Source organism: Trachemys scripta, chromosome 10 (genome assembly GCF_013100865.1).
Source record: "Trachemys scripta elegans isolate TJP31775 chromosome 10, CAS_Tse_1.0, whole genome shotgun sequence".
Lineage (NCBI taxonomy): Eukaryota > Metazoa > Chordata > Testudines > Emydidae > Trachemys > Trachemys scripta.
In genome coordinates, this window is record NC_048307.1 from 73,161,074 (window position 1) to 73,178,275 (window position 17,202).

The 17,202-nt window shown below is 44.4% G+C and overlaps 1 protein-coding gene across 2 annotated transcripts in view; it reads left to right on the forward strand.

Moving 5' to 3' along the window:
• The window catches only part of SV2B (synaptic vesicle glycoprotein 2B), a 104,908-nt gene that overhangs the window by 59,553 nt on the left and 28,153 nt on the right, over nt 1-17,202 (forward strand). For both annotated transcript variants that reach the window (XM_034784577.1, XM_034784579.1), the window contains exon 2: nt 450-1,331. In XM_034784577.1, the coding sequence (XP_034640468.1) occupies nt 818-1,331 (514 nt within the window). In that variant the 5' untranslated portion in view covers nt 450-817. The remainder of the gene's footprint in view (nt 1-449; nt 1,332-17,202) is intronic.

Sequence of the window (17,202 nt, forward strand, 5' to 3'; positions counted from 1 at the left end):
GCCAGTGGGAGCCGCGATCCGCTGGACCTGTGGATGGGGCAGGTAAACAAACCGGCCCGGCCCGCCAGGGGCTTTCCCTACACAAGCAGCGTCCCAAGTTTGGGAAACACTGCTCTAGTGACTTAAAGGCATTGATCAATCAGCACCACTCATTACCATGATGTCCTCTACGGAAACAAATGCTGCGGCCTTCTAGGAATGACATACTCTGATTCAAGACAGTATCAGCCACAAGTTGGGACATCAGTAGAGTAATCATGGTCTCCAACCCATCTGATAGCCTTTACATGCCTCCCTTTAGAAGGTGCAATAACAGTCTCTGAATGTTCCATCTCCTTTTTTCACCCTTCAGATATAAAAGAGTGTGTTAGCAATGTTGTCTATTTCACTCACTGCCTTTCTCCTCTCAACTCAATATTGTCTCATCGCTGTTTCTCTTTCTTTCTCAGGGCATGACCTTCATCAGCACAATGGATCAGAAAAAAGAGCAACCTGCCAAGTCGTCCTAGCTCCTGGTTGTACAAAGTTCCTGATCCCTCACAGATCTCCAGTCAACAGACCCAACTACACCTTCCCTCCTACTGAAAGAAGCAAGTCAACAAAGTCTAGCTCAAACCTGAAACGTTACCAAAAACCCTGTAAGAAACTCCCCCCTGAAATTTTACAGCCAGCTCAGTGCACTGCGCATCAGATTCCAGATCAGAGGGAAGTTATGTTTGTGTAGCTAGTAGCAGAGATTGCACAAATAAATAAACACGCAACTATATTCAAGATTATACACACCGCGCTATACTGTGTGTAGAAGTATATACTCAGAATGGATGATCGGTATAGAAACAACGCAAATCTGTATCAAGGGGCTAAGGACATAGCTAGAGAGGTGAACCAGGTGTCAGATGACTACCGGTATCAGGATGGCAACTATGCACCTTCAGATGGCTATTACCATGATGGGACCCAAGAAGAGGATGCCCAGAGCGATGCCACGGAAGGCCATGATGAGGAAGATGAGGTCTATGAAGGAGAGTACCAGGGCATCCCTCACCCAGATGACATTAAGGGCAAACAGAAGAAGAAAGCCCCTGCCATGGCCGATGAGTTTAGAGACAAGGCTGAGCTCATAGCCGAGCGGATGGAGGATGAGGAACAGCTTGCCCACCAGTATGAAAACATCATCGAGGAGTGTGGCCATGGGCGCTTCCAGTGGATGCTCTTCTTTGTTTTAGGCTTGGCACTGATGGCGGATGGGGTGGAGGTGTTTGTGGTTGGCTTTGTTCTGCCCAGTGCTGAGAAGGATATGTGCTTGTCCAGCTCAAACAAAGGGATGCTAGGTAAGTACCACTGAAAAGCCTTCCTTCAGACATTATGCAGCCGGGATGGATTCAAACATAGCTTATTCCATAGGGTGGGTTCATTCACGATCCCCCCCATTTTCCCCATCCTGACTCACTCTCGTGGGGCTGAGGATGGCTAGATGGAGCTGATTCCAGACCCTGTCCATGCCCTTCCATGTGCTGATGAGAACGGGGCTTCTCAAGAGCAATATAATGGAATCATGCCCTTACCCAGCTGCCAAATGTGCTCACAGCTCCTGTACTCACAGCCCAGGACAAACCTGGCACCTCAACTTGAATTACCTCCTCTGCCAGGCAGCCTAGTCTGCAGTTTCCAGAGAGCAGGTTTATTTATACAAAAATATTAGACTTGTGTAAAGGACAAACATGCATGGAGACATTCCCAATCCGAGCACCCAGGGAACTAGATTTCAACCCTTTTAGTAGCTCAACTGTAATGAGAAGTTCACAAAACAGGTCTGATGGAGCCTAATATAGATGAGTCAGTTTAACTGTATATTAAACTGTTAAGTGGGTGAGCAGAACCTATGTCCCAGAGGATCATTTCTGTGTATCTGCCTCCATCCCAGTTCATTTCCATTCACAGGAGGGTGAGCTTCCCTTAGACATATTTTCTTATGTACGGGAGTCTCCTATCTAATCAAATCTAATCTAATGCCCTTCACTGTGGTAGCTGAGTGGCATAGAAATGCGGGGGAAAGAGAAACTTTCTGATCAGACTTGAAGAGGAATGGATAGATGAGAATGAGGAGAGACCTAGGAAGGAAGACAAGAGACACAGGGCTTCTCTGCAGAGAAGAGCACTCTTGGGCAGGGCTTGCTGCAACATTTTTTGGAAAATTCAGTTTTTGACTAAATGTTATTTTTTGTGGAGAGACACAGAAAGGTTCCTTCAGATAGCAGGATCTGCAGAAACGACAGCTCTCACACTGACAGTCGCAGAGCGTTCCGAAGGGTAATGAGGGGACCAGTGCTAGATTAGGGTCGGGAAATGGAAAGAGTTTCATCTAAACACCCTAAAGGACAGTCTAATCACAATGGAATGTCTCTGATTCCTTGCATCTTTCTTTCCTCTCCACTGCGAATCCATTCCCAGCGTGATGATAGCCGAAATTCTGCAAAGTCTCAGTGAGCTTTATAGAGTTACCAGCTGGAATCAGTGTTAGTATAAATTGGAGGCATTTGTAACAGTTTTGAGTCGTCTCTCTCTCTCTCTGTCACCTGGGGGCTACTGAACAACGGAGCATCTAGTTGGTGCATTTCCTTTCCATCCGGTGATACAGCTTCAGGTTTTCACAGGTATCCCTTCCTCGGTGCTACCCCTTATGCCTGCAACTCCATCCCTATCTTTTCTCCTCTTTTAAATCTCTCCTAAAAACCTCATTTTCCCGGGAAGTCTAGTCAATATTAATCAAACCTCAAACTGCATGGTTTGGTAGGAAGTCCAACTTTTGTCCAGTCAGCTCAGTATGAACCTGCATTGTATTGTGTGTATCTTTGAATTGAAAGCTCCTTGACTGATAGGATTCTGCTTCCTCAGTGGTTGGTATGGTGCAAGTGGACTGAAAGGCCTATCTGAAATAACAACCTGCTGATCTATAAGGGCTCGGTTCTGCACTCCTTACTCAGGTAAAATGCCCACCAAAATCAATGGGAATTTCATCTGCGTAAGAAGTACAGGATTTAGCTCTATCTGGTTTAACACTCATAAAACCAGGAAACGTTATGCATCAACTGGCTTTTTATTTTCTCCATCCAGAGGCAGAGGTGGCTGCAGCTCAGTTCTATTCTTGGTGCCTGTGTAGGTCTCTTTTCTTATCATGTACCTTCCCCCCACGCCTCAGTGTTCTGCCGCTGCTGATCTTAGGCCTCCAGAGCAATTTGCAAGCTGCCACATTGTCTCCGCTGATGCTGCCCTTCTCACTAATGTTCTTCTCTTTGTCCAGACTCCATGTCTCTTTGCCCAAAGTCCTAATTAGCAGAGAAGCTGTGCAGTCATTTCTTAGCTGAAGCTGTTTGCTAATGTGTACTGGATCCAAAGTAGCCTATGGAGGATTCCTCCTAAATCTGGGGAATGAATTTAATGTCCCACATGAGATTAAAGAGTCAACCTGTAACAATATGCACTTGGTTTCACTCCTGACCTGTCTCCTTGGGCATTAAGCAAAGGTTTATTTATTTTAACTGAGATTGAAGTTGAGTGGAATAGTTTGGATAAAATAACTTTTTCCTGAAAACTCAAATAAGATATAGACTTTCCCAGGCCCCTAGGAATCCAGGCTTGATCTGAATTGGGATGGTTGGGTAGTGTGTGCATCTATAGTGGTGGTGAGAAATCTCCTGGGCTTGTAGCTTATATCCTGGCCTGTGATCCCAGCCAGTTTACCCCAACTGAAATTAACTTGAAAGATTGAGTTAGATCAATCCCCCATATGCCACTTTAGCAGTACAAAGGGAACAGACAGCTGCCCTTATAAGGACCTCTCTGGCTGGTGTAGCTTAGCTCAGAGCCACCTTTCTCTCTCCAGTCCCACTCCCAAGTCCTGCACTAATTGTACATCAGCTGGACTTGGGGGCTGGGCATTTATTTATTTAGCTAATTAGTCTCCCCACACACTCCGAAAGCTTATTCAATTTTCTAGGGCCAAAATGTCAAAAGAGTTCAGGGTCAGATTTTCAGCAGCTCCCATTGGGAGGCTTCTGGCCAGATTTTCAGCATGTTGAGTGGTGGGAACCTTTGAACAACGGGCCCTTTATTTTAAAAATCTGACCCTAGAAATGTCTATCTTGGTGGAGCTCAGTCTAACATGCACCAGAGTCAGAAGCACTGATATGTCCCCCCCACCCAAATATCTTTGAAGCATTACTGGCCCATCCAGAGTGAGAGAGTACCAGAAGTCTCACGAGGAAGCTTGTTCTTCTGTTTTTCCCAACCCAATACTTACCTGACTCAATGCTCACAGAGTGAGCTTGGCTAGGCAAGCAAACTTTTTGCACGTTTATCCAATTACCGCTTATAGACCAGGTCAGGTTCATCTGCCTGCAATTTTTAATGAAGGGGGATGGCATTTTCCTCCTAGTTCCTTCTCACTGGGAGTGCTCTTTAAGGCTAAAAGGGGCCTTTTTGCAGTTGTCCCGCACCCCTTTCCTAGTTGTTTGGGGAGTCAGATTTCGGAGCTTGTTTTCAGAGCTTGAGGCTGGTGCAGCTCAATGAAGAGCCAGATAAGGGAGGTGCAGAGGAAAGTGGAGTATTTCCCTACTGCTACTGGTTGATGTGGGACAGGAAGAGGCTCTCAGATCCAGGTCATTTTTTTTTAAATAAAAAAGGTTTGGCTTATGTCGTCTCAACTGTCGTGGTTTCCCTCCTGCAGCAGGCTTAATGCATGTAGGAGGAGTCGGCTTGGATTCTAGGGCTCTGAGGCTAGGTCTACACTACTGCCTGAATCGGCAGGTAGAAATCGACCTCTCGGGGATCGATTTATCGCGTCCCGTTGGGACGCGACAATTGATCCCCTAATTGACGCTCTTACTCCACCAGCGGAGGTGGGAGTAAGCACCGTCGACAGGAAGCCGTGGAGGTCGATTTTGCCGCGGTCCTCACAGCGGGGTAAGTCGGCTGTGATAGGTCGAATTCGGCTACGCTATTCACGTAGCTGAATTTGCGTATCTTAAATCGATTCCCCCCTGTAGTGTAGATGTAGCCTGAGATAAATCGGTGTGAAAAGGAATTGTGCTAAGAATGGCTTAGCAAACACTTATCCTGCAGAGATGTGCAGGAGTAGGAATAATGAATACTCAATGACACAAATACCCTCTGGCTCTGGAGGGTTCTGTGTCCGTGGTGTAGGATTTCTCCTCTTCTGAGCACCCAGGGAGGGTATGGCATGTTAGAGCAGGCACAGCTGGAGCTTAGCACCTGAAGAGGAGAACTATAAAGGTGCTAATGATGGATACAAAAAAATAAGCTTCCTCAGAACCTTTCCTGGCTCAATTTCTCTGGCCACACACCAACTACTCAAAAAAGGAGGCAGTAGCCAAACCTATTCACGATGCCCAGAGCTTCTGCCACAGGCTCATTTCCTTCTGGGTATTCTAATTCTTTGATGTTCGAGGGGTTGTACTCTGGCAAATTAGTCTTGTTAACGCTCAAGGTTCAAGGATACTTATAGACTGACTTGTCAGAATAATGGTAGCAATCAAAGAACTCTTTTGACTCAATCTGTGCCTAATGTGCAGTGATAATCTGCAAGAGTGTGTCTCTGAGAAATGAGCAGAGGTTTGATGAGAGTGGGCATGGCTTTCACTCAAATTACCATGGCCCCTGGGTCATTATATACGCAGGAGTTACTATCTACATACAAATAGAATCAGCACAAGGGTTCATATTTATTCTCTGGTGACTGTTCTAGGCAGATTTTTGCTAAGGAAACATGATTAGGTCATTCCAGACAGAGCTAAGGTTGCTTCCAGGCAGCGGCTAATGTTTGCACATATGAAAGTGACTCTCGCTCTCTTGGTCATGGGTGGAGGGGAGTGGGCGAATGGAAAATGAACAGGAGAAATAATCAAACCATTTAAGAAAAGAAGACAGACAAATGGCAAGAGCTAAAAGTGGCGCTGCCTAAATTGGTGAACTTTGGCTTTTGCCGAAAGGATGTTTTGCCTTTAAGTCCCAGTGTTTTGCAGAGGTGCTGGAACTGGGGGTGCAGGGGATGCTGCTGCACCCCCTGGCTTGAAGTGGTTTCCATTATATATAGGGTTTACAGTTTGGTTCAAGGGCTGTCAAAACCTGCACTATAAAAATTGTTCCAGCGCCCCTGGTGTTTTCCATGTTTTTCCCCCTTCAGAAAAAGTGGAAAATTTACCAAAATTACAGTCAGCTTGAGTAAAAACTGCAAACAAACAAATGCCCATAGAGTTTCTTGAAATGTGAGAAATCCATGTGACACCTCTGAGATTTCATAAAACATTTCAATGTTGTGCTGAAAATAAACAGTTCTACTTCAGATGCAAATGAACAGCTGTTTTAACCCCAGTTATTCCTAATGGTAAAGAACAAGTATTTGGGTTTTCCCTTGATGTGAAATGTTATTTCAAAGATAAGTGCTGGGGAAATTAAAAACCCACACCCACAGCAGTGAATATTTTAGCACATTGATGGCATTTATTTTTAAAATTTTGTGGGCTGAGAAGTTTGCTAATTTCTCACCAGGTTATTTCCACTTATTCACCAGACATTTCTGCTTTAGCTGAGTCTGATGCTGTAATAAATAAAATGATAATAATAATAATAATAAATAAATAAATTAAATGTATTAAATCCACTGCAACAGATGAGAAAATGCCTGCCTCATGACTGGCTGAAAACAGGTCTGTGGTGAGTCAGTAAGTTTCTATTCACTTGAAAAGTGAGCAATACTGGCATCTGGAGGAATATCAACCAATCAGATTATACCTTCAATGCATACATATTGATTGGAGGTACTATGTGCATTCATTCAGGGCCGGCTCTGGGTTTTTTGCCTCCCCAAGCAAAAAAAAGAAGCCGGAGTGCCACCGCTGAAGCAAAAAAAACCCCTACGGAGTACCACCCCAAGCGCTCGAATGCCACACCTTGAAAAGGCTTGGGGCGCTGGTGCCTAGAGCCAGCCCTGCATTCATTATTGCTATTACTAGCATCTCAGGGGGTTAATATTATCAGTTATTCACACAGGGCAGTAAGTGTATAAATACTATAAAAGATGCATAATAATATCTTTCACTTACATAGTTAGCACCTTTCCTATGAGGAGCTCAAATAGTTTAAGCTTTGCATATCCCCAGTGAAGTAGGCTTATTGTCATCACTTTACAGAAGAGGAAACTGAGACAAGGAGAAACTGAGTGATTTGTACAAGGCTGCAAAAGAGTCCACATCAGTGCTGAGAACAGACTTCAGAGCTTTTAGGTACAAAGCTGCCCTTTCTTTCTACAAATTAATAGTAATAATTTAAATATAATACTATCCTCTGGACTTTTACTCCGATCTCCTGTTTAGAATGTTAGAGCCAAAATTAAAAAGTCTGCTGGTAATTTATGCAGGTAGATAGGAATTCAAGCCTAGCTGTGTGAGTTGGTTTAAAATGGATTATGTAACAATACACTGGCCTTTGCTTTGGTGAATATCAGGGTTTATTATCCCTTTGAAACATATACTGGCCCAACAGCTTTGTCTCTGTCATTATTTACCTGTTGTTTCAATGAATCCTAATTATCATCTCGAGAGAATTCAGTATCTTCTTACCACTCACATTTTTTCTGGCTAAACATATGTAAACCCATGAATGTCTCCCTGAAGCCTAGGGTCCTACCAAATTCACGGTCCATTTTGGTTAAATTCATGGTCATAGGATTTAAAAAATGGTAAATTTCATGATTTCAGCTATATAAATCTGAAATTTCATGGAGTTTTAATTGTAGGGGTCCTGCCCCAAGAAGGAGTTCAGGGGAGATTGCAAGGTTATTGCAGGGGGGGGTTGCAGTACTGCTACTCTTACTTCTGCGCTGTAGCTGGTGGTGGTGCTGCCTTCAGAGCTGGGCAGCTGGAGAGTGGCAGCTGCTGGCCGGGAACCCAGCTCTGGCAGCAGGAGCAGAGCAGAAGTAAGGGTAGTATGGTATAGTATGCCACCCAGCTCTGATGTCAGCACAGAAGTAAGGGTGGCAATACCGTGACCCTCTAAAATAACCTTGTGACCCCCTGCAATTCCCTTTTGGGTCAGGACCCCCAATTTGAGAAACGCTGGTCTCTCCCCATGAAATCTGTATAGTATAGAGTAAAAGCACACGAAAGACCAGATTTCATGGTCCGTGACACGTTTTTCATGGCTGTGAATTTGGTAGGGCCCTACTGATGGCCCACCCTCTTCTGTGCCTTGGGCCTACAAACCTAACCAGGCAGCATATGACTTAGGCCGTCACATGATTTATGAACGTATCTCCGTAAGTATACTGTCCTGACAATGCTGCAAGCAACCACGTTAGATCACAGATGCTCTTAACCAAGCCAGAAAACTTTGCACTGCTGTGGTTAAGCTTGTTGTGTAGCTGGACACTTAGAATCAGTTTTTTGGTGCCGCTGTTCATGCTTTTGACCCAAATCTGCTTCTCATGAATATTCTGTAATATTTTTCTTAAGATTTTCTGCAACATTTCTGCCTGCAAGTTCATTAGAATCGGCAGGCACGAAAGAGGCACAAACACAGCCAATATTCCAGTCAGTGTTGGCCAATATCTTCTTTGCAGTATTTGCACCTCTGGTGCTCTATCTAGCTGCAAAGGTAGAGCTTGGTGCAGTGTGATGATTGTCTCCTCATTTGTAAACACAGCAGTAATTTTATCTGACGTGAGCCAAAATGAACAGCTTTTCATTTAATGGCAAAGGATTAATTTGGCTTCCTCTATTGAAGACTTCAGTTTAGCAGAGGGACTAGGTGTGAGGGAGAAGGGGGGGGGAACCAGATGGTGCTATGAATTTTAAATTGATGGACAAAACCCGTGGGGGTACTTTGAAAGACACTGAGCGCAAACACCCACCCACTTTCTGTGCTGGCAGCACCCGGTGAAATATTCAGCGCGCATTTTCAATGCCACGTTCGAAGATTCTGTGGGTTCCTAAAGCCACCTTTTGCTTTGACTTTGCAGAATCTCCAGAAGCCATAGATCACTCACACAGCTAGTGTATATATGTCCCCCCCCCCTTCTCTTTGAATAGGAAAATCCCATTGTTATTATTTTAGGTGTGGTGACTCATTTTTTAACTCATAGGGTAAGTCATTTTAAATGGTAGGTGAGCTATCTCTACTTCTGTTTATTCAACAAAGCAAATGCTATATGAACCAATGGGAATTTTCTTTCTGTATCATTTGATTGCCATTTGCCAGGGCAGTGAGATCTATAGATAAAGCAGCAACTGTCCTACAAGCAAAAGCACATAGGAAATATCAGGAAGCGAAAAGGCCATCTGACCCAACATACCTGCCTTTTGTTCGTCTATTTTATTCACATCTTCCAGATGTTCAATGTACCCTGCCCCCTGCCCCCAATCTTCTGTAAGACCAAATCTACTCCAGGGAATGTTACTCCGTTGAGTGCAATCATTCTGCCTGAGTTCCCCATTTATTCCCAGGTCCTTAGGACCATAGGTAAAATTTTCAAAAGCCCCTACTTGACTGAAGAGCCTACATCCCATTGACTTCCAACGAGACTTAAAAGCCAAAGTCCCATTTGTACCCATTTGGCTGCAGTATATATTTTGGCCCTTAGGAACCTAAGGCACTTTGGTAATTTTGAAAATTTTACCTTATGTCTTTTGATTTCTGAAACTAGGACAGTTTGTCTTTAACAACTTTGTTGGAATATTATAATAATAGTAATAATACATTAATAAGCACTTAGCATAGCATAGTATTGTATCCGTCCTTCTTTATTCACAGAGTTTAAGGCCAGAAGGGACCATTGTGATCATCTAGTCTGACCTCCTGCATAACACAGGTGATGGAATTTCAACAGAAGCCAAAAGAATTTCTTAATTTGGAAACTTTGATGATGGCACCTCAAAGTTTTCTTCTTTTTCAATGGGAACAAACCCAATGCCTTTACCTTTTCTGCATAGCTACAGCTGGTTGAATTATTCATAACCAAGAGTTTAGTCTTTGAATTTCACCTCTTTTTTTGGACAAATATTTTCTGAGCAGATTGCATTTTTCTCGCATGTATTCATTATTTTATATTAGTCACAGAATAATGGCTGCAAATAATGATTGTTCTCTAAATTGCTTGACAGCTGTTACATTTAATACGCAACATCTGTGCTTCTTTGGTTAGTTTTGCTTAGGTCACACTGTATACTTCTGTCCTTGGCTGGATGACCAGAACTTTTGGAATTAGGTTTCTGGTGTGAACTCTCATATTTCCAAATTCAAAATTTGTTTCCAATGAATATTCTTTTATATTTTCATAACATTGGACATTCCTGACAGTAAATTTGTACCTTAGAATATTCTATGAAGACAAAAACCAGGAAGAATACAGCAGAAGGAATTTAGTTTCAAAATCTGATCAAATTATTTTGTCCAGTATTGCTTATTATTTAGATTTCCAATACCTAATACTGGGGTCGGCAACCTTTGGCACGTGGCTCGCCAGGGTAAGCACCCTGGCAGACCAGGTCGGTTTGTGTACCTGCCGCGTCCGCAGGTTCGGCTGATTGCAGCTCCCACTGGCCGCGGTTTGCCGCTCCAGGCCAATGGAGGCCGCGGGAAGCCGTGCCCAGCACATCCCTCGGCCCGCGCCGTTTCCCATGGCCCCCATTGGCCTGGAGCAGCAAATCTGCAGACGCGGCAGGTAAACAAACTGGCCAGCTCGCCAGGATGCTTACCCTGGTAAGCCGCGTGCCAAAGGTTGCCGACCCCTGACCTAATATCACGCTTGTTTCCTTTTGGTGGTAATAGAATTGTTGCTGTGGGACCGTGCTCACAATATTCCAGAAGGGATTTAACACACAATGGTTTTAGAAAGTAACAGTATTACCTCTTTATATCCCCTTCATCAGTATCTAATTTGCCTTTTTGGCTGCAGTGTATATGCACAGGGTCCATGATTTCAATGATCAGTAATCCCCGAATCCCTTTTGTGCACAGCACTCTGGATGACAGTCCCACTAGGCTATCATTCCCCAGGTTGGTTTCTTCTGCACAGACTAATTAATGACTGTACCTTTGTTGAGGCTGATCCTCATTTGCTCAGTCACCTAAGTAGCTGTGATTCCTTTGGATTCTGGCTGCTCTCATCCTTACTTGCTTTTCTTTCCGTTTTGTATCTTTTACAAAACTGGTGATCTTCTTTCTGTAGCCTCATCCAAATCATGTACCCCTTTCTGTAACTGGCCTCCTGCACAACTCCCCCAACATGGAGCACATTTTGGAAAAGAATAGTAAATGATGAATATCATTCATTATTGTAGGATATCCATCCAGGAAAATTGCTATTGACAAATTTTCTTTCCTGTACTTGTTCTGGCACTTACTGGTGGCGTGTTTTAGTGCAGTTGCCCAAATGAAGGTTTTCTGATGTTGGCTGGGACGTGTAGTCTTCACAAAAGGACCCCCCCACCAACTGTCCATCATAATAAATCATTCCCTTGATTTCATTTCAGCTGTGGAGTGGGTTCTACTGTAACTGATCACCAGTGCCTCGGAAACCAGTGAAGTGGTTCGCCTCTGATAGTCACTGAAGTGATGGCTGCAGATCTTGATTGTCTGAAGGTTTTAGGGGCTGGCTTGCCCATTGCCACTGCTTTACAAGACTCAGTTTCAGACATTTTTTTACTAAATAGAAGCCACTTCCACTGAGTTATGTTTTGCAACACTAATCAACAGCTTTAATGCACCTTACATAGAACTCATCTTAACAAATGCTGTATCACAGAGACATAATCTTGAGGCTCACCTTTAGCTTGGGTTCCTGAGCTCAGAATCTGAACTGTTCTTCATCTACAATAGCAGTTCCAGGCTCTTTCTTGAGCTGCTTCTTCATGTGCAGTTGTTGCCCCTTTAACATCCCCCCCCTATAAAGCTGCCAGTCTGCAGTGACTTTAAAATCAGAGCACTACACTCTCTGCATCTCCCTGTCTCCCTGACACCAGCAGTGCAATTAATTCAAATCCTATCATTGATTAGAAATAACACTATCGGCCAAATCCTGCTCTGGCCCCAAACCAAGCAAAGATACACCTGTGAACAAATGTTTGCCCTTCTCTCCTTCCTGGAGCTGAGTACCTTCAACTTGGTCGGAGAACTGCTGTTGCCTAAATTGACATCTGTGCACTGGAGTTCGGAAACCAGGATTTGGCCCAAGGAGGCCTGACGACAAGTCTCCTCCACTCTTGCCTGCACAGTAGCCTCTCTACTCCCTTAGATGACATCCTGAGGCACTAGGGCGATGAGCCTCAGTTCAGCCCTTGGGGAGCAAAGGATGCCAATAAAGAGCGCATGCAAGATGCAGACATTGTTGCAGACTGACAAGTTTGCACCTGCAATGTGTCTGTGGTCACCAGCTGTGGTGCACAAACCACCTCAATATCTGCTTCTGCGTCACACAGGCTAATACGGGATCAGCTTCTTTGTTAAATAAAAGAAGGAAATGAGAGCATCGGGGCAAGATACTAGAGTCCTGGAGTTTTTGTAGAACTGTGGATCTCCCTCAATATTATCACTCCTCTAACGAAGCCCTGAAGTCCACCGGGTCTCTTGTTTGCAGAAAGAGAGGAAGCAGCATTTGCTTCAGTCCAAATGGCTGAGTCAGACATTTTATAACCAATGGGGACGTCCACAAAATATCCAGAGTATTGGAGCAGTTGCTTATTCACTCTGAGCTGGGCGGCTGCTGCTGAATAACAAATACCCCCCCAGGGCTGGGCACCTGGCTCTCACGCCCTCAGTCGGGATATCCAGTTATAATAATAATAGATCACTGGCTACAAGAAAGGAGTCTTGGAGGTTAGAATGCAGCAACCGCCTCCTGATCAGATTCATTTTTGTTTTTGTTGTTTTTAAGAAGCTTTGGATGAACAGCTGCCAACCTGGATTTTCTCTGCAGAAAACAACCCTGCCTGATCATTCATTTTTAATCTGGGTGCAGGAACGTGGGCTTAGTGGTGCTGCATGAACATCCCTTATTCTGTTGGCCAGGCTTATCGGCCGGATAGGTGACTGTGACACACCAACCCACATGCCCAGCATGCGTTGCCACTTCCCTCTCCTGGATGGAATCAGAGCTGCTCCAGTTTGTGGGATTAGAGTGTCTCCCAGGAGCTAGTGTAAAAGTCCTAACCCACATGGCAGCCCCTGGAAATTCGCCTTCATTATGATTTTGGGTACTGTATGTATTGCTGCGGTGTCTTCCAAATCTCTAATTTTAGTGAACGTGGCAGAGGCCTGTGTTTGTGGAGAGAGAGGCCCAGAGTTCCCATGCCATGTGCGTGCACTTTTTCTGGCTGCCATGCTGTCTGTATATCTGTAGCCAAGATGGGTGAGGTCATATCAATATATTTTATTGGACCAACTTCTGTTGGTGAGAGAGACATGCTTTCGAGCTACAGAGAGCTTTGCTTCGGATCTGGGAAAGGTACTAAGAGTGTCACAGCTACATACAAGGTCCAACAGATAGTTTAGCATAAGTACTTAGCACATACTCTAAAGCAGTGTTTCCCAAACTCGGGACGCCACTTGTGTAGGGAAAGCCCCTGGTGGGCCAGGCCGGTTTGTTTACCTGCCGCGTCTGCAGGTCCGGCCGATCGTGGCTCCCACTGGCCGTGGTTCACTGCTCCAGGCCCATGGGAGCTGTGGGAAGCTTCCCCTACACAAGCGGAGTCCCAAGTTTGGGAAACACTGCTCTAAGGGACCAGTCAAAGTGAAGTGGCCTGTTAGAACAAGTGTTAACTACTTACGCTATTACTTGTCTAACCAATCAACATGGATGGAATTTTGAATAGCAAATATGCTCAGAGAACTGTTTGTGATCAAGCCACAGAATGAAAAAGAATAATTGGAAAAAAAATGTTGAACAAATTCATACAATGAATACACAAAAGGAAATTATGATTAGGTCATGGAAAGTCTGTGAACAGAGAAAGAAAACTAAATAATTCACTATGAGTTAATCTCGCAGCTCTGGTTAGGGGATGACAGTGTTTTTAGTTGTATGTACTTTCCCAAGATCTGATTAACACATGCCACAGAAAAAAATAGGCTCATTTACAATCCAGAAGAATATTGGAGTTGACTGTGCCAGATGCTGCCCTCCATCAATCCTCTGCTGAATGGTTGAATGGTGCCTGCAGTCATCGGCTTAAGTCAAGTCATTTATGTATTGCAAGAATGTTCATTACTGTTCCCTGGTCTCCCACTGACAAGTTTTTTTTGGCAGGAGGTTTTACACATCATAGGACCAGTTCCTGAGAAGTACTGGTAATTCTCAGTGAAGACAGGCTTTGACTCACGGTGAGGGCTGAACCCCTGTAGGGTCAGAATTTTTCTTTAGCTCGGCCTATGAAAGGACACTTTTACCAGAACCTCGTTGGTCTAGAAACAGGGCTGTAAATCATAGAAATGTTGGGCTGGAAGGGACCTCAAGAGGTCATGCAGTCCAGCCCCCTGTGCTGAGGCAGGATTAGGTAGATCTAGACCATCTCTGACAGGTGTTTGTCTAACCTGTTCTTAAAAAAACAGCAATGATAGGGATTCCACATCCTCCCTCGGTAACCTGTTCAAGTGCTTAGCTATTCTTCCAGTTACAAACCTTTTCTTAATAGCCAAACTAAATCTCCCTGGCTGCAAACAAAGCCAATTGCTTCTAATCCTACCCTTGGTGGACATGGAGAACAATTAATCATTGTCCTCTTTATAAGAACCTTTTAGACATTTGCAGACTATTATGTCCCCCCTCAGCCTTCTCTTCTCTAGACTAACATAGCACATGTTTCCCAAACAACTTCTCATTTTTTGTTGCTCTCCTCCGGACTCTCTCCAATTTGTCGACATCCTTCTTAAAGTGTGGTGCTCAAAACTAGACACAGTACTCCAGCTGATGCCCCACCAGTCTAAGTAGCTGGGACAATTACCTCCTATCTTACACATGCCACTCCTAACACATCCCAGAATAACAGAATCTCTCAGTATCAGGCCCCTGAACCATATATAGGCACCTAAATGGGGGTGGGCTGGTTGTTGGAGGGTTCTGAGCACCTTCATCTCTTTGTCTCCAGCAGGAGTTGTGGGTGCTTGCCCCTTGCTCAGTGGAGTGTTTGACTTTGGGTGCCAGCTCACAGAGGTCACAGGGAATCAAGAGACTTGTCTCATGGAGCTTCACCCGGGATACCATCCACATGTTTATCTTATGAGCATCTCAGTGCCAATCTGTTTGCACATCACTCTTGGTGCAAGACGGGTTGGGCTGGTTTCCCTCTAGCTGTTTCACCAGTGGCTCAGTGATAGCAGTGTTGCATCACAATTAAGGGAGCTTAGTTTGCCTTTTCTGTTTGAAAATGTTACTGGCTGATGTAATCTGGACAATTTTATAGATAGAGAGACGGCAAACCGCAAAATCAGGGCCATTCCAAGATTGACAGGTGGGACTGTTACTGCAGTGGCTGATCAAAGCACACCAGAGGTAGGGAGAGTGCTCTGGGAACCAAAAAGAATGCCTGCTGGAATTGAGGATGCTCATTGCTTGCTGAGTTATTCACAGTGTCCAATCAGTAACCTCTGTTTTGGGGCTGATTTTTTAGTCCTGGTTGGTTGGTTGGGTTTTCTATCACCAATCTGTCAGCAGGATGAAAGGCTGTTGTGTCAGTTCACCTCCCTTCACTTGGCCCTGGGTTTTCTGCCTCGCACTCCTTGGAGAATAATTAAAAAGAGGAAGATAAACAGTTTGGTAACTTTGCAAATCCATTTTCTCCCATGGCCCAGTGGGTCCTTGGGTTCTCACATGAAATTGCCAATAAAACATACCATTCCTGATACTCCTAAACTATTCTGTGACTCAATAACTTGAAGATGACAACCCACTGGGGAGAAGCTTTGGGCCCCATGCCCAATTTATTAGCCATGTAGCTGCTGATGCTGTAATGTTCTTCATGGAGGTGCTGCCTGGACACCATAGACTCAGCATGCTTACAGATCCAGCAGAACATATGATGAAGATCTACTTGGTCGCCAGACATTTCACTCCTGGATGTTGGGGTAGCAGCAGCACCGTTACACAGCAGCAAATGGACTACTTGAAGGGCCACATCCTCAGCTGGTGTAAGTCAGTGGAATGACATTGATTTCAGTGGAATAACACTGATATCAGATGACTACCTGACCCAAGCGTCTAAGCATGTCCACACCATCTCTGGGATGATTGAAAGAGACACTCGGGCAACTGTTCCTGGCCGATCATCTCCTGTATTGCATCTTCCATTGATTAAGAGAATTAATATAGGGAATTTGCTAATAGAGAAAGTTAAATCAAAGCTCCGAAAGCTGGAAACCAGACCAAGCCATGACTTGTTGCATTCCCAGACTCTCTCCATTGGTTGCCTGCTGCTGGACTGACTTATCACCAAATGTTCTCTCCTTATAGCTAAACAAATCATCTAACTCTACCTGATCAATTTTTCCAACCCCTCAGGCACTGATACGCACTGTATGTAATCAGATTTAAATGCTTAACATCTGATCCTGCTGTCCTTACATGAGCAAAATGCCTGCTGGCTTGAGTGGGCATTTTGCCAGCAAAAAGACTTCGGGATGGGGCCCTTAATCTGAATATTCTATTTCCTTGCTGAAATCAGTGGATCTTAAAAAAAATGAGGTGGGGTTGGAACATGGATGAGTTGGAAGGACTTGGTCTGGTGTCCTTATAAAAAACTTAGCTCCTCATTTGGCCCCTTTGTTGGTAGTATCAGCAGAGTGGCCAAGGACTGAATGTGTCTTGGAGGCTGAATTGCCCTTCTTTCCAGGACAGAGTTGAGAGGAACATGGTGCCTAGGATGTGAGGATGCTACTGCACAGAATACCTGTTTCAGGGGTGAATCAATTCTTTCTTCTCAATCCAGCACTTTCAGCCAGCACTAAAACTTTCTTTTCGAAGAACCAATGTTTGGAAGCTGAAGTCAGACAAATTCAAGTTAGAAATAAGGCACACTTTTTTAACAGCCAGGATAATTAACCCTTGGAGCAAGCTGCCAAGGGAAGTGGTGGATTCTCCATCTCTCAAAGTCTTCAGATCAAGGCAGATATGCCTTAGTCAAACACGCCATTGGGATC